The 23,699-nt window shown below is 43.2% G+C and overlaps 1 protein-coding gene across 10 annotated transcripts in view; it reads right to left on the reverse strand.

The window, feature by feature from the left end:
• ABI2 (abl interactor 2) overlaps positions 1–23,699 on the reverse strand; it is a 319,399-nt gene that overhangs the window by 4,071 nt on the left and 291,629 nt on the right. For 8 of the 10 annotated variants that reach the window (XM_033946880.1, XM_033946879.1, XM_033946877.1 and 5 more), the window contains one exon: positions 3,835–5,588. The exons of 1 other annotated variant lie outside the window; for it this stretch is intronic. In XM_033946880.1, coding sequence (XP_033802771.1) covers positions 5,413–5,588 — 176 coding nt within the window. In that variant the 3' untranslated portion in view covers positions 3,835–5,412. Of the gene's footprint in view, positions 1–3,834; positions 5,589–23,232; positions 23,283–23,699 lie in introns of those variants that run through there. One more of the 10 variants, XM_033946878.1, reaches the window with a different exon arrangement.

The following is a 23,699-nucleotide window of genomic DNA, read 5'->3' on the forward strand; positions in this document are numbered from 1 at the left end:
ACCACATCTGAGTACCCCTTATGTGCTAACACTTCGCGTTAAAGAGCCATGCTGTAAGAGCAAAGCAATCCAGATCTTCTAGGCACACTGGACCTTGGGAAAGAAGATCCGGATGGACCTGAAACCTGAACCTGTCCGAAGACGTACCAGATCTGCGTTCCACAGTCTGCATAGTCAGTCCAGAGCTACAAGAATGGCCTTTCCCCAATGACATGCAATCCTTTGAAGGATTTGGCAAAACATGGGAGAAAGACGTACAAACCACACTCTGTCGCCATAGCTGGACCAGAGTATCCAGGCCCACACTTCCAGGCTTGTATCTTTGACTGAAGAATCAGTCCACCTTTTTATTCTTTGCTGTAGCCATGAGGTCGAATTGTTGTTAACCCCAGTGGCGAACACTGTCTTAGAATGCTATCTGTCAGCGTCACTCGCCTGGATCCAAGGTCTTCTGCTGAGGAAGTTCTACCCAGGTGAAGAGCAATCGGGCCTCCAGATACAGATGAGCACTCTTGGTGCCCCCCTGGCGAATGACATAGGCCATTGCTGTAGCATTGTCTGAGAAGATCCAGACTGCCTCGCCTTCCAGAAACTTCCATAGCTTCACCACAGCCAAATGGCCTGGAGTTCCAGTTGGTTGATCGACCATTTCCTCTGAGTGGGCCAATGATTGCAATGAGCTCCCCAGCTGTGGAGATTGGCATCCGTCATCATGACCACCCAAATGCTATCTGAAAGGGCATGCCCCTGGTAAGAGATTGAGGGCTGAGCCACCAATCCATACTGGCCCTGGCTTCCAAGGCCCAAGCCAAAAACTTCTGTAATGAGTGTCTAACTTCTGTAACGAGAGACCAATACATGAGTAACACATGTTGGAGAGGACACATATGGGCTCTCAATCAAGGCACATCTAATGTGGCTGCCAATGAACCTAAGACTTGAAGATAGTCCTATGCTGATGAAGCTGGTTTGGTGAGGAGGCACATGATATGAGAGCAAAGCTTCTTTCTACGTGTCTCTGGAAGATAGACATGGCCTGCAACTGTGTTGACCAAGACATCCAGATATTCCAGGGATTGCGTCAGAGACAAATGACTCTGGGCTAGATGCACTAAAGTCTCCAATTTTCTAATGATCACCGCTAAACTAGTTTGCCGACCCAATGCCCAAATGGCTCACTGTGTGGTTTTCCATTTGGTCATACATTATCCAATTCTGGCATGCAAATGAGGTCATTAATATTAAAACCATTCATCAGATTGATGGCCTAACATTACATGTCAGAATCAGATTGGTATTACCGACCTGAACCATGACAGGTCTGCCTGTTTTTTCTTTGTTTTTTCCTATGGACACAATATCTGTCTACCCCCCCCCCCCACGAAAAAGGACGTGCCACCCCCTCCCCGAACCAAAATAGAGGCAGGAGGGATGCCCACTCCCTCCTGCCGCTATAAACCCCCTTGTACCAGCCAAATCACTTCAATAAAAATTGGCAGGAGGGATGCCCACTCCTTCCTATTACCGGATTGCTAAAATCCAAGATGGCCATGTAAGGATTTAGGTGCCAAAATAAATTTTTAAAAATAACACACTAAATAAAGGTCAAAAACTGGCAAATTTAAGATTTTTTAGGAGAGGGAACATAGGGGAACAAGCACAAAACAGTGAAAACTTCATTTTCTGACCTCTCTGATTCACCTCACAGGCTGTAACAGCCTTACTCATTGTGACCTGTGTTGGCAATGTGCTGCAGCCTTCCTCAGCTCTGAACAGTAGCTGGAAAGGGAGAAGAAATCACTAGAACGTCTACTCCAATGCTGATCTTTGGGTGCCACAGTTGAACATAGTGTCTGACTGAGCTCCCAGCCCTGACTGACAGATGCGTAACTAGAAGAGGGAAATAAAAAAAAAATGTTCCAGCACCATGTGAGACACCAATAAGCCTCTTACAGATGCCTGACAGCCTGCACTCAAACCTCTGCCAAGCAATAGGTGAACAATACTAACTGGGGATGGCCCCGAGCTCCAAAAATGCTTCTGCAGGCTGTTTCTTTCAGTTTCTTTCTGAAAGGCATGTTAATAGTACAGTGACACTGTATCCTCACAGATTTGACTCACAATTTTGGATTGTCATTTACCTGTTTGGGGATTCCTGATGCAGGTTGTCTAGCCAAAACACGGTCCATCTCGAGTCCATGATCTGCTTCATGTGTTTATAATTGACAAGACTATTGTGTGCATGGATTTTATGTTTGGTTGCTAATAAAGTGGGTTTTGAAGACCAGACATGCTCTGCTCTCATCTATTGGACCTCTGCAGACTGGCCAACAGGTACCACAAGGGATTTGCCTGTCAGCTGCAGACCACTGCTGGTTCAGAGTTGGACTCACAAACAGGGAAGCTCCAAACACTGAAAAATCAAACAAATCTTCTGGCTTGCGTTCAGAAGGGAAAAAACTGTAGACGGCAGTAAAGCTCTCAGTGAAGAAGGAAGGTTATAGAAAAAATCCGGAATGGATTCCTTCTGCACAGGCTTGCAGCACATGGGAAATAGCCCACTAGTCCAGAATGATATACTTATTGCACTGGAAAAGTCCTATTCTATCTGAATAACTTACAACCAAGGAAGTGTTTTGTGCCATTATCTAGTAAACATTTCTTGTTCTTCAGTCATTCAGTATCAGATACTCTGACATCAGAAGTAGCATTTCTTATAAATCTATCATGTGGTCAACCTTATGAAGCCAATAAGTATATATCTATCTTACTCTGGCGCAGTATGTAAATGTCACACTGTGCAAGATATCTGTATACAGAATAAAGTCTTAGAATGAATAACATAAGCAGTTCCTGTAGCTGAACATTCTAAGTATTTTATAAATACTAATACTGACTCCATGATAGTTGGCAGTATAAGAACACTGAAGAAACTTTGTGCATTTTTGTGAATACAAGAAGCTAAGGGTCCCTTTTACAAAATCACAGTAGCAATTCTCGGTGCAGCAAAAGTAACACAGCCCACAGGAATTAAATGGGCTGCATCACATTTCCCATGCAGAAATCGCAACTACAGCTTTGTAAAAGGAGCCCTAAGTGTTTTCTATGTGTTTCTTTTGTGGCTTTTTTTCTTTCTCCCATTCTTTTATACATATTTTTTTAAAAACATAAAAAATTAGGGAGGGGGAACAGTAAATGAAAATTAGAAACACTACTCTCACTATCTTTATTAACAGCATGCAATCTATGTACTATTACACATATTTTAAAAAGTGGCTCCAATTATTTTAGGCTTTGATGGTCCACAGAACTCAAAATTGTACTAACTAAAAAATAAGCTTAAAACTCAATTTTCTTTACATTAGATCTGCACAGTAAGACAGAAAATCAGCAAGAACTGACAAACCCCCTCCAAAGCCATTCTAGAAGATGAAAAAAAAATGTACACTTGTTATTAAAAGTGAAAGCGCTCCTAAATTACTTCCACATAGAAGTGCTTCTTTCTGTGCATTTGAGTTTGGTGGAAATACACACCACACACGTATATGGCAAATTTATTCTAAACCTAGAAAATGTCTCCCTTTACAGCTCACAGGAAAAACCATAGGATTGGTCAGTTCAGACTAGCATCTCTCACTCCCTCTCCCCTTGTCAAAGCTGTAGACCATATGTAGTTATTTTTAAAAATAAAAGCAACCTTGATGAAAATATGGTAAACTATACCAAAGGTTATTTGCAAAGTTCCTATCTACTTATTTGGCTTCAGTGCTGGTTTTATGACCAATTTCTTAAAAATAAAAATACAAACAAGGATCAAAAACAAAATCAATGAAATGATCTGGAAAACTGTCTGTGTAGAAAGTGTGAAAGCAAGTAGCATTACAATACAGAAATCTCTAGGACTGAAAGCCAAATATAGTGGATGAGCAGTCATTTCACTTATACAGTTTTCTGCATCTGATCATTCTTCTGAAGTGTCACCAGCAAGATGTGACAAATGGACTCATCCCTTTTATTCACATTAACTTATTTTGCTAATAAACAGAAAAAAGCATGTTTACTGGGATTTACAATCAACAATTGCCTTTTGTGTCCCAGTGCAATTTAGCAGCTAACTAATCTACAGTTTTCATTTGATTAAATTCAGCTTATTTGACTTCCAAAACCAATGTTGTACTCTCTCTCAACTGCTTCTAGATCATCAGTTCCCAAATCTGTCCAGGCTATCTACAATGCATGCTACTGAAGCAGTGTATGAACCTATACATTGCAGATATCCTGAAGACCCAACAGCAGGGTATACCTTGTTTAGAAATCTATGTACGATTGATTTTTGCATACATTGTTAATACTTTCAGAGGCCTGAGTTACTGTGCATATTTTTATTCTGTTCATGAGCCAGTACAAAGTACAGGACAACCCTTTACTGCTGTGTGCACAATTTAGGATAGAAGGAAACTGGAAGCGATTACTCACTCACTCATAGTTTAGCTTATGTGTTAGAAAATATCCTATTGTAAAAGGATCCAGAAAAGGGCTTATTATATAATCAACTTTTACAGCAGCACTTTTCCTAAATATTTAGTGACTACAGCAAATGATACTGTATAAGCAGTTTGACCAATGATTTCAAATTTTGCAGTCATAAAAAGGACTGCATCTATAATGAAAAGTGGCCAGGATTGCTGCTGTACCTACAGACTGAATTTTATGTCATAATTCTTTGGTGTAAGCAAGTCAGGAAACCAGTGCATTCACTGTCCACAATACACTGAAATCCTGACTTCTCACCTACATTTTGCTACACTGTTCTTAGAAAGGATAGATACCCATGAAAAATGAATCCAAACTGTGTTGGTCTTGTTTGCTCACAGCAAAAGCTGTAACAAACTTACATATGTCTAAAAATTAACTCTTTCAGCTGCCTTGAAAATCCAATTGCAAGTGAATCTGTGTGCAGGAAGAAAGGGTAACATCCATTAACTGGTCAGGTTAACTCCCAAGCACTGTCAATCTGGAGTTCCCAATGCTAGGAGTTAGTCCACTATGTGCAGTTTGCTCCTGATACGATTTCAGATTTGTTCTTCTTCCAAAAAAAGTACCAGTCTAAATATGACAATACTAATGTGCCATCATTCCTTGCATCCCCAGTCCATCTGTTAAAAAATCATTTTATTCGACCAATCAACTTTATACGATGAATAGTTGTGTAGCTGCTGACAGCAGCAGGAAGATCATTTGTTCAAACAATTTGTATCACTTCTTTAAATCATGAAAACCATGTTTTTCTTTAAATCATTATTCTTCAATCAGTTCACTTTGGTGGCTCCCATTCCCCCTCCCCCCCAAGATTGGCATAAAGTGGGTGAACCCTATCAGGCTCTTATTAATTGACGTGCACCCCTGGGGTTTTCACTCTGAGTAGTGCATGATGGATTCCACATAGTTCCCAGGGAAAAGGCCCGTCACTCCATTCATTACACCTTCGTACCAGCCATCGTCATTCTTCTTAATGACGTAGATGATGGCTCCTTCCTGGAAGGAGAGCTCATCCTCCTTGTCTTTAGTGTAGTCATAAATTGCCACAACTGTAAAATAACAAAATGTCAAGCAAAGGAAAAATGAAAGAAAATGCAACATATCACAATCAAATAATGTGCCTTAGGGTGGTCCAAAAAAAAAAAAAAAAATCAAGTTCATGGGACATGACCTCCACAAGTCTATTTTTGTTCTATGTCTGACCACTGTTAAGAAAGCCAAATTATAAGCCTTCTGGTGAACAGTTAAAAGGTCGCTCAACAAATTTTTAATATATAAAATTCAAGTACAGAATTTATATTAATTTTCCATCTAAACCTGAACACATGGAAAGAGGTTGAAATACATACTGTGTTACTTACAGCTGAAAAGTTTGTTAGCCTAATGATTTATTATGCACTGTTCAATGTTCAGTGATGATAGGTAATTAATGTCATTATTCCAAAGTAAATACAAAATGTTGCGTGTGAATTAGTGCTGCCCGATTCAGGGAAAAAAATTTTGATTCAATTCAGCCTATTGAATCGATTTTTCGATTTGATTTTCCTGTCCAATTGGGTGTTTTTTCCAAACATCCTGGTGGGTTTATTTTATAGCCTCTTCACCCCCTTTGCCTTCTCCTAACCACACTGGTGCTGTGGTGTAAACAAAATAAACAAACAAAAAATACTTTTCCTCTCTCTGTTTCAAGTTTATTTGTTATTTGATTAATCGCCTATTACAATTACTAAGCGATGTACACATAATAAAATAAATTTCTAAAATGTACATAAAATAAAGGGTAACGTTAACAAGGGTATAAAATCCTGTTAAATCCTAGCTCACATTCGCAGTCTAACACCAGCTCTGGAAGGATACACATTTCAAATCTGACATATTGTAATCACAAAACAGAAAATAAAATTGTTTTTCCTACCTTTTGTTGTCTGGTCATTTTTCAAATCATGCTGTTCCATGTTGGTCTGGTTGTCTTTTGATCAGGCTCTCTTTCTTTCTTCTTTCTCCGTGCTAACCATCCATCTTCCATCTCTGTCCTCTCCTTCTGTTTCCCTTACTTTGCCCGAAGGTCTGACATCTTTCCTATTGTTCATCTCCATCCACCGCAGCTGCAGCGATGGACTCCCACCATCCACCATCTCTCCTTTTCTCAACTACCCTTTCATCCAGCATCTCTTTTCTGTGTCCCTGTCCCTATTCTCCTCTCCAGCACTGTCCCCCTTGTGTCCCTATTCCTATGCTCCCTCCATGCCCAGCATCTTATCTCTCCCCATATCCAGCTTCTTCTTTCTCTCTTCCTTACCTCCCTCCTGTATCGCCTTCCCCAGGTACAGGCTTTCTCCTACTATCTCTCCTGCCATCCTGCACCCTGCCCACCTACTTTGGAGTAGTATTGTTTTACCACTTATTTTGTTTTATTTTATCATTCAAATTTCATTTAAATTTCTCCAGAATTCTATTGCTTCAACGGTTCTCTCTCTGCATCTATTCTTATCTCCCCTCTTTTTTCAACCTTTCAAAGTCCTTTAGATCATTGTAATCTTATTAGAATGTTTATTTTCTTATTTTTCTCATCTATTCTCTATTTTATTTCTTTATTACTCTACTAATTGTCATTTTTCCAGGTACTTTAGTTAGATTGTGAGCCTTTGGGACAGTAAGGGAATTTTTAAGTACCTATTTTACTTATAATTTTAGTGCACCCTATTGTCTATTTTTCTGTAAACCGCTTAGAATCCTAACGGAGTTTAGCGGTATATAAGAAATAAATTACATTACATTAAATTACATTATCTGTCCCTCTTGTACCCTTCCCCTTGTGGTCTTGTATTTTTCTCTCCCTCTCTCCATTAGTCTAGCACCTCTCCTCTGCTTTCCTCCCCTTCTTTTTGGTTTGGTCTCTTTCTTCCCTTCACTTCACCCCAAGTCTGGCATCTCCCCTCCCCTCTCTTACTCATTCCTCCTGCTCCCTCTGCACAGGCCTGCCTCCTGCCGCGAAGGCACTCTTTCTCCTCCTCCCCCCCCCCCCCCGCAAAGGCCTGCCCCCCCGTCGAAAGCACTCTTCCTCCTCCTCCCCGCCACAAAGGCCTGCTCCCCCCACAAAGGCACTCTTCCTCCTCCTCCCCGCCACGAAGGCCCGCTCCATCCGCAAGCCTGCATCTTCCCATAGCTTCCCCACTCTTACCTTAAGGCTAATACGGCAGCCTGCAGGATCGCTGATGTTATAGCAATCCCTGCAGCTGCCCGTCTTCCTCTGCCACAATCCTGTCCCCGACGTCAGAGCAGGGGCAGGACCATAGCAGAGAGAACGCATCGCTGAGAATAATGGGCAGCTACAGGGATCACTATAGCACCAGCAATCCTGCAGGCTGTCGTATTAGCCTTAAGGTAAGAACGGGGAAGCTGGGGGGAAGATGCAGGCCTTTCTGACTTACCCTCCCCCCTCAAGCAGGAGCGGAAATGGACGGCCAGCAAGAGGCAGCGCTGCCGCTCTTGCTTTAGGAAGGCACGGGAGAAGGGTCAGTCATCAAATCAGGATGCCAATTTAAAAAAAATATTGAATCAATTCGTGAACTGGGCAGCACTAGTGCAAATGCTGAACTGCATTCAGTCAGTATTCATCAGCATGGATTTGAAGCAAATTGGATAGGTCTTTTTGTGCTGAGCAACAAGGCGAAGGCACAGCTGCTTCTGCTCCTCCTTCTTTAACATAAGAACATAAGAATTGCCATACTGGGGCAGACCAAAGGTCCATCAAGCCCAGTATACTATTTCCAACAGTGGCCAACCCAGGGCCAAAGTACCTCATTCCATCAAGTTGTTAAACAGATTTTATGGAGCTTATTCTAGGAATAAGCAGTGGATTTCCCCAAGCCATCTTAATAATGGCCTATGGACTTCTCTTTTAGGATATTATCCAAACTCTGCTAAGCTAACTGATTTTCCTACATTCTCCGGCAACAAATTCCAAAAATTACATGTTGTGTGAAGAAATATTTTCTCTGATGTGTTTTAAATTTACTACTTAGTAGCTTCTTCACATGCCCCCCAGTCCTAATATTTTTGGAGGGAGTGAACAAGCGATTCATATTTACCCTTTCCACTCCACTCAGTATTTTATAGATCTTTATCATATCACCCCTGAGCCATCTCTTCTCCAAGCTGAAGAGCCCTAGCCTTTCCTCATAGAGAAGTCATCCCATTCCATTTATCATTTTCATCATCCTTCTCTGTACCTTTTCTAAGTTGACTATAACTTTTTTGAGACATGGCAACAAGAACTGCACACAGTATTCAAGGTACGGCCATACCATAGGGTGATACAAGGGCATTATAACATTTTCATCTTTGTTTTATCATTCCTTTCCTGATAATTCCTAACATTCTATTTGCTTTCTTAGCCGCACACTGAGCTGAGGGTTTCAACATATCCTCAACAATGACACCTAGATCCTTTTCCTGGGCAGTGACTCCAAACAGAACCTTGCATCATGTAGCTATGGTTTGGGTTCCTCTTTCCCACATGCATTACTTTGCACTTGCTCACATTAAATGTCATTTGCCATTTGGATGCCCAGTCTCCCAAAGTCCTCTTGCTAGTTTTCACAATCCTCTTGCCATTTAACAACTTTAATGCAACTCTAAAGCAAATTTACCGTATTTTCGCGGATATAACGCGCACCATTGTAAAACGCGCACAGGGGTATAGCGCGCAGAAATCACGATGATATGTACAAAAACTTTTCTATACCGCGCTCAGGCATATAACGCGCATGCTGCCCGACTCTCCTCTGGCCACCCCGACTCTCCTTTCGCTCTCCCCGACTCTCCTCTGGCCACCCCGATTCTCCTTTCGCCCTCCCCGACTCTCCTCTGGTTGCCCCGACTCACCCTGACTTTCGGTGCACTGCCCCGACTCTCCTCTGGTTGCCCCGACTCACCGTTCACCCGCCCTGACTTTCGGTGCACTGCCCCGCCTCTCCGTGCCTGTCCCCCTTGAAGTCCTGTCCCCCCTTGAAGGTCTGCCTGTCCCCCCTTGAAGGTCTGCCTGTCCCCCCTTGAAGTCCTGTCCCCATCCTGAAAGCCTGATGCCCCCCCTCGACGTCCGATTCTTCTCCCCCCTCGGCAGGACCACTCGCACCCCCACCCCGAAGGACCGCCGACTCCCCGACAATATTGGGCCAGGAGGGAGCCCAAATCCTCCTGGCCACGGCGACCCCCTAACCCCACCCCGCACTACATTACGGGCAGGAGGGATCCCAGGCCCTCCTGCCCTCGACGCAAACCCCCTCCCCCCAACGACCGCCCCCCCCCCAAGAACCTCCGCCCGTCCCCCAGCCGACCCGCGACCCCCCTGGCCGACCCCCACGACACCCCCACCCGCCTTCCCCGTACTTTGTGTAGTTGGGCCAGAAGGGAGCCCAAACCCTCCTGGCCACGGCGACCCCCTAACCCCACCCCGCACTACATTACGGGCAGGAGGGATCCCAGGCCCTCCTGCCCTCGACGCAAACCCCCCTCCCTCCAACGACCGCCCCCCCCCAAGAACCTCCGACCGACCCGCGACCCCCCTGGCCGACCCCCCCACCCCCCTTCCCCGTACCTTTGGAAGTTGGCCGGACAGACGGGAGCCAAACCCGCCTGTCCGGCAGGCAGCCAACGAAGGAATGAGGCCGGATTGGCCCATCCGTCCTAAAGCTCCGCCTACTGGTGGGGCCTAAGGCGCGTGGGCCAATCAGAATAGGCCCTGGAGCCTTAGGTCCCACCTGGGGGCGCGGCCTGAGGCACATGGGCCAAACCCGACCATGTGTCTCAGGCCGCGCCCCCAGGTGGGACCTAAGGCTCCAGGGCCTATTCTGATTGGCCCACGCGCCTTAGGCCCCACCAGTAGGCGGAGCTTTAGGACGGATGGGCCAATCCGGCCTCATTCCTTCGTTGGCTGCCTGCCGGACAGGCGGGTTTGGCTCCCGTCTGTCCGGCCAACTTCCAAAGGTACGGGGAAGGGGGGTGGGGGGGTCGGCCAGGGGGGTCGCGGGTCGGTCGGAGGTTCTTGGGGGGGGGCGGTCGTTGGAGGGAGGGGGGTTTGCGTCGAGGGCAGGAGGGCCTGGGATCCCTCCTGCCCGTAATGTAGTGCGGGGTGGGGTTAGGGGGTCGCCGTGGCCAGGAGGGTTTGGGCTCCCTTCTGGCCCAACTACACAAAGTACGGGGAAGGCGGGTGGGGGTGTCGTGGGGGTCGGCCAGGGGGGTCGCGGGTCGGCTGGGGGACGGGCGGAGGGTCTTGGGGGGGGGGCGGTCGTTGGGGGGGGGGGGTTTGCGTCGAGGGCAGGAGGGCCTGGGATCCCTCCTGCCCGTAATGTAGTGCGGGGTGGGGTTAGGGGGTCGCCGTGGCCAGGAGGGTTTGGGCTCCCTCCTGGCCCGATATTGTTGGGGAGTCGGCGGTCCTTCGGGGTGAGGGTGCGAGTGGTCCTGCCGGGGGGGGGGGATGTATCGGACGTCGGGGAGTCGGCCGGGCAAGAGGGCTTGGGCTCCCTCTTGCTCCGATCGTGGATGCGGGTGCGGGTGGGAGCGCGTGCGAGCGGTCGTTCGGGGTGGGGGTGCGAGCGGTCCTGCTGGGGGGGTGAATCGGGCGTCGGGCGGGGGTGGGAACTATGTTTAAAAACTTTTGTATACCGCGCTCAGGCATATACCGCGCGAGGGGTATGCGCGGTACGTAAAATCACGTATAACGCGCGCGTTATATCCGTGAAAATACGGTAATTATCTCACTAGTTATTCACATCTCTAGATCATTGCTAAATATGTTAAAAAGCAGAAGTCCCAGCACAGACCCCTGAGGAACCCTACTATTTAAAACTATGTATATATAGGATACAGAGATCAATTGTAAACTCACAAAAATACCTCTCGTTACAATCTTCAAATTCTCAAGAAAATGGAAACAGTGATGAAATATTCTCTTATTAAACTTATCTCAAATAATCTTGCGCTTAGAAAAATTTCTTCAAAGAGGAGAGACCTCAGATCCCCGTGCGTTGTCAGTGCTTAACTGAACAACCGCACTGGACAGGGAACTAACCTCATCAGCACTCTCCCCCTCCTGCCTAATGATACCATAAAATGTCTGGACTCTCAAAAATCAAAACACAACAGAACACAAACTGCAGATATGTACAAGATGCAGGCGTTGTTTATTGATCCAAAAATAATGCAGTGAATATACCATCTATTTACCAACCAAGGGACCCGACACGGTCCGTGTTTCGGATAACACGCCTTCCTCAGGGGTCCTAATGAATATAAATATTAATTCTAATACGATATAATAAATGTTTAGACATGACAGATCAAAATAGTGTGACATAGTGATAATAGATGTGTACCATACAAAAATGTGAAGATGTGACATAATAATCGAGTGATAATGTGTGACAAAGTGTAGATCAAAACCAGTATACCTATGTAGATATGAAGTTTGCATATCAGGTGAAAGTGTGTTGCACAATATATATATAAAAGAAAAGAGGAGACCAGAATCCCTATGTGGATATGAAGTGATATTAATAATACATAAGAACATAAGCAATACCTCTGCTGGGTCAGACCTGAGGTCCATCGTGCCCAGCAGTCTGCTCATGCGGCGGCCCAACAGGTCCAGGACCTGTGCAGTAATCCTCTATCTATACCCCTCTATCCCCTTTTCCAGCAGGAAATTATCCAATCCTTTCTTGAACCCCAGTACCGTACTCTGCCCTATTAAGCTCTCTGGAAGCGCATTCCAGGTGTCCACCACACGTTGGGTAAAGAAGAACTTCCTAGCATTTGTTTTGAATCTGTCCCCTTTCAACTTTTCTGAATGCCCTCTTGTTCTTTTATTATTCGAAAGTTTGAAGAATCTGTCCCTTTCTACTCTCTCTATGCCCTTCATGATCTTGTAAGTCTCTATCATATCCCCTCTAAGTCTCCTCTTCTCCAGGGAAGAGAGACCCAGTTTCTCCAATCTCTCAGCGTATGAAAGGTTTTCCATCCCCTTTATCAGACGCGTCGCTCTCCTCTGAACCCTCTCGAGTAACGCCATATCCTTCTTAAGGTACGGCGACCAATATTGGACGCAGTACTCCAGATGTGGACACACCATCGCCCGATACAACGGCAGGATAACTTCTTTCGTTCTGGTTGTAATACCCTTCTTGATTATGCCTAGCATTCTATTTGCCTTCTTAGCGGCTGCTGCACACTGTGCGGTCGGCTTCATTGTCATGTCCACCATTACCCCCAAGTCCCTTTCTTGGGTACTCTCATTTAATAACATCCCTCCCATCGTATAGTTGTACCTCGGGTTTTTGTTTCCCACATGTAATACTTTACATTTCTCAACATTGAACTTCATCTGCCATCTCGTCATCCATTCCCCTAGTTTGTTCAAGTCCCTTTGCAATTCTTCGCAGTCCTCTTTAGTCCGAGCTCCACTAAATAGTTTGGTGTCGTCTGCAAATTTTATTATTTCGCACTTCATCCATGTTTCTAGATCATTTATGAATATATGAAATAGCAGCAGCCCGAGCACCGAGCCCTGCGGGACCCCACTCGTGACCCTCCTCTAGTCTGAGTATTGGCCCTTCACTCCTACCCTCTGTTTCCTACCCGCTAACCAGTTTCTGATCCATCTATGTACGTCTCCTTCCACCCCATGGTTCTTCAGTTTCCGGAGTAGGCGTTCATGAGGCACCTTGTGAAAGGCTTTTTGGAAATCTAAATATATGATGTCTATGGGGTCTCCTTTGTCCATCTGTTTGTTAATTCCTTCGAAGAAGTGCAATAAGTTCGTTAGGCACGATCTCCCCTTGCAGAAACCATGTTGGCTGGTTATCAGAAGTTCGTTTCTTTCAAAATGTTCATCGGTGTTTTCTTTTATCAGTGCTTCCGCCATTTTCCCCGGAACCGAGGTCAGACTCACCAGTCTGTAGTTTCCCGGGTCACCTCTTGATCCCTTTTTAAAGATGGGCGTAACGTTGGCTATCTTCCAGTCCTCCGGGATCACGCCTGTTTACAGGGATAGATTGCAAATTTGCTGCAGTAGTTTCGTTATCTCCTCCTTTAATTCCTCCTTCAGAACCCTTGGATGGATTCTGTTCGGACCCAGGAATTTGTCAGTTTTTAGTTTTTCTAGCTGCCTGCGTACATCTTCAAGGCTCACTTCCATGGATGTTAATTTTTCTGCTTGGTTTCCATTGAAGAATTGCTCAGGTTCCGGTATGTTGGATGTGTCTTCGTTTGTGAATACAGACGAAAAGAACATGTTAAGTCTTTCTGCCACTTCTTTCTCCTCCTTCACCACTCCCTTCCTGTCTCCGTCATCCAGTGGTCCCACCTCCTTCCTAGCCAGTTGCTTCCCTTTAACGCAGGGGTCTCAAACTCAAACCCTTTGCAGGGCCACATTTTGGATTTGTAGGTACTTGGAGGGCCTCAGAAAAAATAGTTAATGTCTTATTAAAGAAATGATAATTTTGTATGAGGTAAAACTCTTTATAGTTTATAAATCTTTCCTTTTGGCTAAGTCTTAATAATAATATTGTCATTTATAGCTAAAGAGGCATATGATCAAGAAACTGTTTGTTTTATTTTACTTTTGTGATTAAGATAAACATACCGAGGGCCTCAAACTAGTACCTGGCGGGCCGCAAGTTTGAGACCACTGCTTTAACATATCTAAAGAACGGTTTGAAATTTCGTGCTTCCCTGGCTAGCCTCTCTCTTGGCTTTTCGAACCACTCGGTGACATTCTTTTTGATACTTCCTGTGCTCTTTCCAGTTCCCCTCAGTTTTGTCCTTTTTCCATTTCCTGAATGAATTTTTTTTATTGCCTATCGCTTCCTTCACTATTTTAGTTATCCACGCCGGGCCTTTTGTTCGACTCTTTTTGCACCCCTTTCTGAATCTGGGGGATATACTGTAAAAAAATAGATAAAGGTGAAACATGCAGAACATAATGTGAAAAGAGTGTCACTGAGTAAATCAAAACAAAAAAAAAACATAGAAAGAATGAAACTATAATAGTGCATCATGCTAATCTCATACTTAAAATTATGACTATATAAGTGAAGTAGTGATGTGTAAATGGAAAATGACTAAAAAAGAGACCTACCATGGTGGGTAAGGTATAAAACAAACCGCAAAAGAGAGATAATAAACTATCATAAAAGGAACATAAGGTCAAATTAACTCCAAATAAGATAACATAAGGTACAATCAACACCAATTTTAGAAAACATATTATTATATACTGATGTAAACAGTAGCAGCTAGACATTAATGCCTGTATGAAAATTAAGTACATGGTGGACCATATTAGGCCCATAATATTAAACTAAAAAATATAATAAAACATGATATTTTATTTCTGACAGATCATAAAATCTATTAATAATTTGGAGTTTAAAAAGTTCAAATTATGTATACAAACATGCTTAAATGATAATGTTAGATTTAATCACCATATAACAGTTTTTGATGCAAAAGGGATAATTGCATGGATCTTAAAAAACATTATAAAAGAATAAGCTCCAATGGTTCAAACATAAACTAGCTAACAATAACATATATTTGACTAGTACCTATAGTTAAAATCCTATGCACATAATAATGTTACAATGTCATAGTAATGTCTCAAAAAAAGGTGCCAAGCTATTTTAATTGTGACCTTTCTTTAGAAATAGAATAAATAAGTAAATATTAAAGAGGTAAGGATAAATTTATACTGTCTTAGCGAATCAATTGAGGCATTGATATGAAGTGTCCTAAACGGATCAGTTAAAAAATATATAGAGCAATGGATAAAAATTTCATAAGAACTCAAACATCTCAAGCTGGATGAGTATCAGTATGAGACGAATATTAAAAAAGCGATGTGCGTCACAATAGCATTAAAAAGGGCACCGCAGCGGACTACAGTAACAGGTAAAACTTTGTGCGTAGTGATGAAAATAAAAATGAAAAAGATAAAAAGTGAAAATATGACAAATAATAAAGGGTGACTTTTCTGCAGTAGTACTAAAATTGATACAATCAAAACTTATTTTTTTTAAAAAGATGTAAAAAAGTTTATGCAGCCGTAGCAAATTGGTAAAAGCTTTAATAGTATAATTTTCTACATTAGCGAATAGGATAGAACATCGTCAAGGGGATAAAATTGTATCAAGACTGTGAATTTAAAATATCATTAAATCTCCAAACATTAGCAAACTAAATTATGTACTTACCAACCGCCTGTGTGAAACGAATGTCAGAAAGCATCTACTTCACAATAGCAATGAAAAAGACGCCGCGGGTAGTTCTGATTCTAAATGATGGTCTATTTTAAGCGTGGACCATAACTATTGGCTGATAAGCATGTGTTTAAAGATACGTCACAAGTACAACCCAATAGCAATGAGAAGACACCGTGATGCACATCCAAAAAGAAAAACAAGAGTGAAATATGGATGAAAACGATTGGCTAAAAAGTAAGTCTTATAAAACGTCACGACACCGGTCCGTGGTAACAAATATGTGTCAAAACTAAAACTTGTCTGAAACGTGGAATGATATTAGTGGACATATTCTAAAGGTCTATATAGCTCAACGGATATAAACTGAAACTAAGATAGGTGGACATATGCAAAGAAAACTATGTATCTATCTGTGATAACTGAAAATTGTCCAAAAACACATTGGAAAATACAAAACTGATGACCGTATGCTGTGGAAAAGCAAACACCAAAAAAATGAATCAATAAGGGAGGCATTGTAAAGCGGGATGGAAACCATGTATGGAAAAAAAGTAGTAATGAATTACGGTATGACAGATGAAAACATGATTGACCAGATCAAGAATTGTAAACATATTACAGCTAATACATGACTATGAGCTTATACATAATTAAATCCAAACTTATAATTAAAACTTATATGACAGACCCATGAAAAAATGAATATCTAAAACTTAAAGGGTGACATAGCATTCAAGTACAACTAAAACATCAATCTATTTAAACACATTATGACAGTGTAGCCATCGGTAAAATGAATTTATGAATCTAAAAATATAGATACAGTGGTGCCTCGCATAACGGACGCCTCGCACAGCGAACGCTGCGCATAACGTACTTTTTGTCTTGCTCCCTATAACGAACTTCGTTTCACACAACGAAGTCGCCCGAGGGGCCCGGGGGGGGGGGCGGAACTACTCTCGCCGCTTCCTAATGTGAGCCGGGAACAGCAGCACCCTCCTGTCTGAATGCAGTGTTCCATCATCTCCCTCCACCTTACCTTAGATGCCGAGTTTTCCGGCTTTCTTTTTCGGCCAGCCACACACTTTCAAAGAGCAGCACATGCGCGCATGCTCTGTTGTTCAATCTTCTCCTCTGACGCAACCGGAAACCGGAAGTTGCAGGAGAGGAGAACATTGATCAACTTCAGCAGCTGCGCGTGCACAGCTTTTTGAAAGCGTGCGGCTGGGTGAAAAAGAAAGCTGGCAAACTCTGCATATAAGGTGAGGTGGAGGGAGGGAAATGTAGGGCTGCAGAACGAATTATTTTGTTTTACATGTATTCTTATGGGAAAACAGGGCTGCAGAACGAATTATTTTGTTTTACATGTATTCTTATGGGAAAACGCGTTTCACACAACGAACGTTTCACATAACAAACTTGCTCCTGGAACGGATTAAGTTCGTTGTGTGAGGCACCACTGTATAACATCATAAGCCTATAGGCGGAATGGCCAAAAGTACATATACAATGGTATGTGGATTATATAGAGTGACATATAAAATGGTATGAGGATTATAGAAAATGACGATAGTCAATCTTGAGGTTCAATACAGCAGGTGTGATAGTGTCCAACTCAAAAATTGCTCTCTGTTCCGCTTGTAATAGTCTTATCAATATTACCCCCTCTCCAGCTAGATTTAAAAGTCTTAAACACCACAAACCGGAGATCGTTGATGGTATGAGCTACCTAATCAAGCTAAGTTCTTTATATGAATTTTTTGAGAGTCCAGACATTTTATGGTATCATTAGTTGATGAGGTTAGTTCCCTGTCCAGTGCGATTGTTGAGTTAATCACTGACAACGCACGGGGATCTGAGGCTTCTCTTCTTTGAAGAAATCTTTCTAAGCGCAAGATTGTTTGAGATAAGTTTAATAAGAGAATATTTCATCACTGTTTCCATTTTCTTGAGAATTTGAAGATTGCAACGAGAGGTATTTTTGTGAGAACCCTACTATTTACCCTTCTCCATTGAGAATATTGACCATTTAAACCTACTCTTTTCTTTCAACCAGTTTTTAATCCATAATAGGACATTACCTCCTATCCCATGACTTTCTAATTTCCTCAGAAGTCTTTCATGAGGTTCTTTCTCAAATGCCTTTTGAAAAGCCAAATACAGAACATCAACCATCTCACCTTTATCCACATGTTCATTCACCCCTTCAAAGAAATATAGTAGATTGGCGAGGCAAGATTTCCCTTAAGTAAATCCATGTTGGCTTTCTCTCATTAATCCATGCTTATGTACTGTCATTTTGGGCTAGATTCACTAATGTTAACAATCATGTCCTGAGCAGTTTGCGACCACTTTGTGACACTCGATATGCTTGGTATAAGTAATATATATTTTATTAATAAATCAGTAACAGCTTACAAGAATAAACCTTTCAGCATATGGAGTAACAGAGCATAGATGGGTACATCAAGCCGGCTTGACGAAACCTCGTATCTGTTCTGTCTACATAATCATAAAGACTATCTTTAATACATTTTTGACAGCCTGAGGCCACGTTTGTGTATGTTACATTTTCAGTTTCTATTGGTTACTCACAAACGTCATCTTACTTATCAGTTTATTGATTGGTTAACAATTTTACTTTTCTTGAGTCATATGTCGGGAAAATAGCTAGATTTTTAGTAAACAACAAGGGCGTCACGCGCGGTATGTCATTTTAATATCAAGGTCATCAATTTTTCCAGTAAGGGTCAGCCCATTTCAGGACTTTCCTTGTGTAATAGTTAATTTTATATTCTTGGTCAATGGTATGTGCTAATCCTCTTATGTTTGCTTCCTTATTTTTATGATACTTTCAGCAGATGTCCATGTTAGTTGCTATGTGAAAGAATAAGTTCCACTTGACTTGCTTTCTCAGCATTTCACTTTGCTTGACTTGCTTATCTCAGCAAGAACAGATTGTATAAAAGCTGACAGTTTTATTCAGGGTGTAATCTTAGGCCTTTAAACAGTATGGGCCTATTTCTATCATTCTCCGAACTGCTACAACTCAAAAGACAATGTAGACGACTAGAGAGAAAATCAAACTCGGATCATACAAAATCCGCTTGGAAAAAAATCAACAAACAATACAAATCACAATTAAAGGACAAGAGAAAAGCACACTACACCAACCTAATAGGCACTGAAACCCAAGACACCAAAAAACTATTCCAAATTCTAAAAACCCTAACCAACACCAAACCCTACCTGACCACTAACAATGCTACCCCCCTCAGCCACTCTATTAGCAGAACACTTCCAAAATAAAATTACCAATGCAAGAGCTACCCTCAATGACACCTCTACCCATCCTTACGAATTCACAATTCTCCCCATAGATAGAGATTCTACTGCAGCAGATAGAATATGGTCTCAATTCCCCAACATACAATGGCCAAATTCAACAAATACTACAAAAAATACAGCCATGCATCCTGTGGCCTCAACAACTGTCCACCATATCTCCTAAAAACATCCAGCACAAAATTCCGCGCTCTTCTTCTAAACTGGATAAAATTTGCTAATAAATGGCCACTACCCTACCAACCTCAGTGAAATCATCATCACCCCGATCCTCAAAGACCCCAAAGGACCGATAGACCAAACAGCCAACTACAGACCCATTGCCTCTATTCCACTCTCCGTCAAAATAATAGGACTAGTTGCCAAATTCCTCTCCAATTACCTAGAAAACCATAACATACTCCATCCCACACAATCCGGCTTCAGAAACAACTTCAGCATGGAAACACTACTAGGATCTCTCTTGGACAGAGCCAGACAACATCTCAGCACAGGAAAAAAAATGATGCTCATACAACTAGACCTTACCGCTGCATTCGACTTGGTGGACCATAATATTCTACTACAAATCCTGGATACAATAGGTATCACAGATAAAGTATACACATGGTCTGAAGGATTCCTTAAATCAAGAACCTATAGAGTAAAATCAGACAAACAAAAATCTGAACCTTGGTCAAACCCCTGCGGAGTTCCCCAAGGATCCCCTCTATCCCCGACTCTCTTCAATCTCTATACAGCCTCCCTCAGCTCTCACAAGGCATAACCTCCTATAGCTATGCCGATGACATTACCAGTCTCATACCCTTCGATCAACCTGACCTCTCCATGACGAACACAATATACCAAACACTAAAATCAATAGCAACATGGATGAAAGATCACAAACTGAAATTGAACCCAGATAAAACGAAATTCATCCTCCTAGAAAACAACAAAATACCAACCATAACCAACATTGAAATCAACGCAATCAACTACTCCATACAAACCACCCTAAAACTGCTAGGAATAACTATCGACAGATGCTGCACCATGCAACCGCAAATCAATAAAACAATACAAAAGTCATTCTTAGTCATGAGAAACTTAAGACAAGTTCGGAAATTCTTCGAGAAAACTCAATTCCAGCTCATAGTTCAGTCCTTAATACTAGGCCTACTTGACTACTGTAATATCCTCTACCTTCCATGCCCTACAACCATAACAAAACAACTACAAACTATCCAAAACACAGCTCTAAGACTCATCTATTCATTACAGAAACATTATCACATTACAGAAGCATATCTCCAATCGCACTGGCTTCCGATCCCAGCAAGAATTTAAATTCTACTGCCTACTATTTAAGACTTTATACGGAGACAGTCCAAACTACCTGAATAACCGCCTCATCCACAACACCGCAACCAGACATAGGAAAACTCACACCCCATTCTCATACCCCCCAATTAAGGAGGTCAAACGGAAAAAACTATATGATGGCCTCCTGGCCACTCAAGCAGCCAAACTAGACAACCAAATCGCCAATCTACTGACGGCATCCCTCGACTACAAGACTTTTAGAAAAGAAATAAAGACCATACTCTTCAAGAAAACTCTGAAAAAAGAAATAATACCGCAAGTCTCAAACTCCACCTCTCACTAAAGCCAACTACCCCAAACAAATAACCTTACATCTTGGGTAATTCTTTTGAACTGCAAGGTAATGGTGGAATAGAAATCCCTAATGTAATGTAATGTAATGTAATGTAATGTAATTCTGGGGATTTTCAGGGGGCCTACCTTCACCTCCAGTATCATGGAGGTCTTAAAGTTTTCACCTATACACACCTGTATAGGCCTTGTCTTCCCCTTCCGTCCTCAGACCCCAATCTGATTCATTAACCTTCCTCCCGATCCGATCCTGATCTGTGCATGAAAATGAGGGGAAGGGCATCCAAAAGTAGAAAGGCAGCGATTCACAAAACAATTTCAGCAACAACAACTGGGCTGCCCGATCAAAAAAGAAGCGACTGCTGAGGACCAGTCACTCACATCCCTGCCGACTTTCCAGCCACTCTTAAGAAGCAGTTTCTCTCGAATCAGCTGAGGTACATCTCCTGCTCTCTGCCGCCCCTACTCTCCTGCCGTTGCCACCCTTCCTTGCAGTGCAGCCCTGCTTTAAACCTGCAGGTTAAAACCACTGGCTCACAAGTAAAAGCAGCTCCAGCTACATTCATAAAAATGTGATGAGTCCATAAGAAGGAGCAAACGTGCAGACGGAGGAAGAATGGAGACTTTTATTAGGGAAAGCAGTGGAGAGACCCAGGCAACTCACAGGTAACTGCAAATTAAAGCTTGGAAGCCATGGCCCAAAATTCTCCTAACACCGCCGCTGGGACTGCAAAAACATTAACCCAGCATAAGCGCAGAGCTTTACTTTTTTTTCCTGATTGCAGCCTCCCCCCCCCTCCTTCCTTACGCGGAGAGCATACGTAGACCATCTACAGCAGGGGTGCCCAACGCGTCGATCGCGATCGACCAGTAGCTCAGGAAGGCAACGCGAGTCGATCGTGGAGCCTATCCCGGGCTCTGTGATAGACTCGTGTTGCCGTCCTGATCTACGGGCCGATCAGCCTTCCTCTCCAGTTTTCTTTCTCCCTAGGGCCTTTTAGCTGGGCGATCAGCCCAGCTGTCATCTGCCGCTGAACAAAAAACCGGGTCCTGCCTTCACGGAAACAGAAAGTAGGCAGGACCCGGCAGGAAGAAGAACAAATGCTTGTCTCCCGCATTAGCCCGTAGCGAACGCTTGCTTCAGGGCTTTCAACATGTGCGTGCCGGCTTCTCTTCTCTTCCCTCCGAAACCGGAAGTTATGTCCGGGGGGGGGGGAGGGGAGAAGGGAAGCCGGCGCGCACATGTTGAGAGCCCTGAAGCAAGCGTTCGCTACGGGCTAATGCGGGAGACAAGCATTTGTTCTTCTTCCTGCCGGGTCCTGCCTACTTTCTGTTTCCGCGAAGGCAGGACCCGGCAGCATTTCCCCTAATAGGTCGATCGCGATCTTGGGCTGATCAGCCTTCCTCTTCCCGATGGCAGAATTGACGTCAGGGAGAGGAATTCTGGTTGGCCGAAGCAGGGAGAGCTTGGGGCCTGTTATTGGTGGCGTTTGGGTCCTGGTCCCCGATGGCAATGGCAGTGGCAGTGGCTTGGGGGAGGGGAGGGAGACAGAAGGAAAGAAGAGAAACAGAAAAAAATGAAAGGAAGGCAGAGAGAAAGAAAGGGCAGGGAAGAGGAAGGAAAAGTTGGGGGAAGAAATGAGGTCTGGAGGAGAAGAAGCATACAGGCTAAAAGAAGGGAAGAAAGATTGTATGCACAGTCAGAAGAAGAAAGTGCAACCAGAGACTCATGAAATCACCAGACAAGGTAGGGAAAATGATTTTATTTTAAATTTAGTGATCAAAATGTGTCTGAATTTATATCTGCTGTCTATATTTTACACTAAGGTCCCCTTTTACTAAACCGCAATAGAGGTTTTTAGCGCAGGGAGCCTAGGAGTGTCGAGAGCAGCGCTGGGCATTCAGCGCAGCTCCCTGCACTAAAAACTGCTAACGTGGTTTAGTAAAAAGGGAGGGAGTATATTTGTCTATTTTTGTATGGTTGTTACTGAAGTGATAGTGCATAGAGTCATCTGCTTTGACCTCTTTGAAAACCCTGGAATAGGAATGATGATTAACATTTTCTATGCGTACAGTGTGCGTTGTGTTTTTTTAAAATTTTATTGTTGGTAGATCATTGTGACTTGGTCATTTAAAAAGTAGCTCGCAAGCCCAAAAAGTGTGGGCACCCCTGATCTACAGGGAAAGAAGATGGTCTGCGCATGCATCAGGATCACTCTGCAGCGAGCCATGTAGTCGGTGTGGGGCGTGCCTCCGATCGCCCCTATTTGCTTAAGGATACGTTGTTGATCAGCCAGCCTGTCACGGATCGGATAGGATTGGTGAGCTACATAAGCCAGCCCTTTGTTCTTTATAATAGTCTCTATCATTTTGCCCAGCACCAATGTCAGACTCACCGGTCTATAATTTCCTGGATCACCTCTGAAACCCTTTTGAAAAAACGGTGTCACGTTGGCCACCCTCCAGTCTTCCAGTACCATGCTGGATTTTAAAGAAAAATTACAGATTATTAATAGCGCTGCAAGTTCACTTTTCAATTCGATCAGTGGAGTCACTGACTGCTTCAAATACTGGTAGTTTGGGTCATCTCTCCAGTTTACAGGAGCTTTAAACTGAAATTGTTGAGCCTTTTCTTGTCCATTTGTGTCAAGAACTAGAGAATTACACGTGGACAAATTTTACCCGTCCCCATAGGAACTCAATTTCCCCATCCCGTCCCCGCAAGTTTTGTCATTTTTATTCAATTTTTCTATACGGTTCTCCCACAGGAGCTCAAAATGGTTTACATGAATTTATTCAGATACTCAATCATTTTTCCCTGTCTGTCCCAGTGGGTTCACAATCTAGCTAATGTACCTGGGGCAATGGGGGGATTAAGTGACTTGTCCAGGGTCACAA

Source organism: Geotrypetes seraphini, chromosome 5, assembly GCF_902459505.1.
Source record: "Geotrypetes seraphini chromosome 5, aGeoSer1.1, whole genome shotgun sequence".
Lineage (NCBI taxonomy): Eukaryota > Metazoa > Chordata > Amphibia > Gymnophiona > Dermophiidae > Geotrypetes > Geotrypetes seraphini.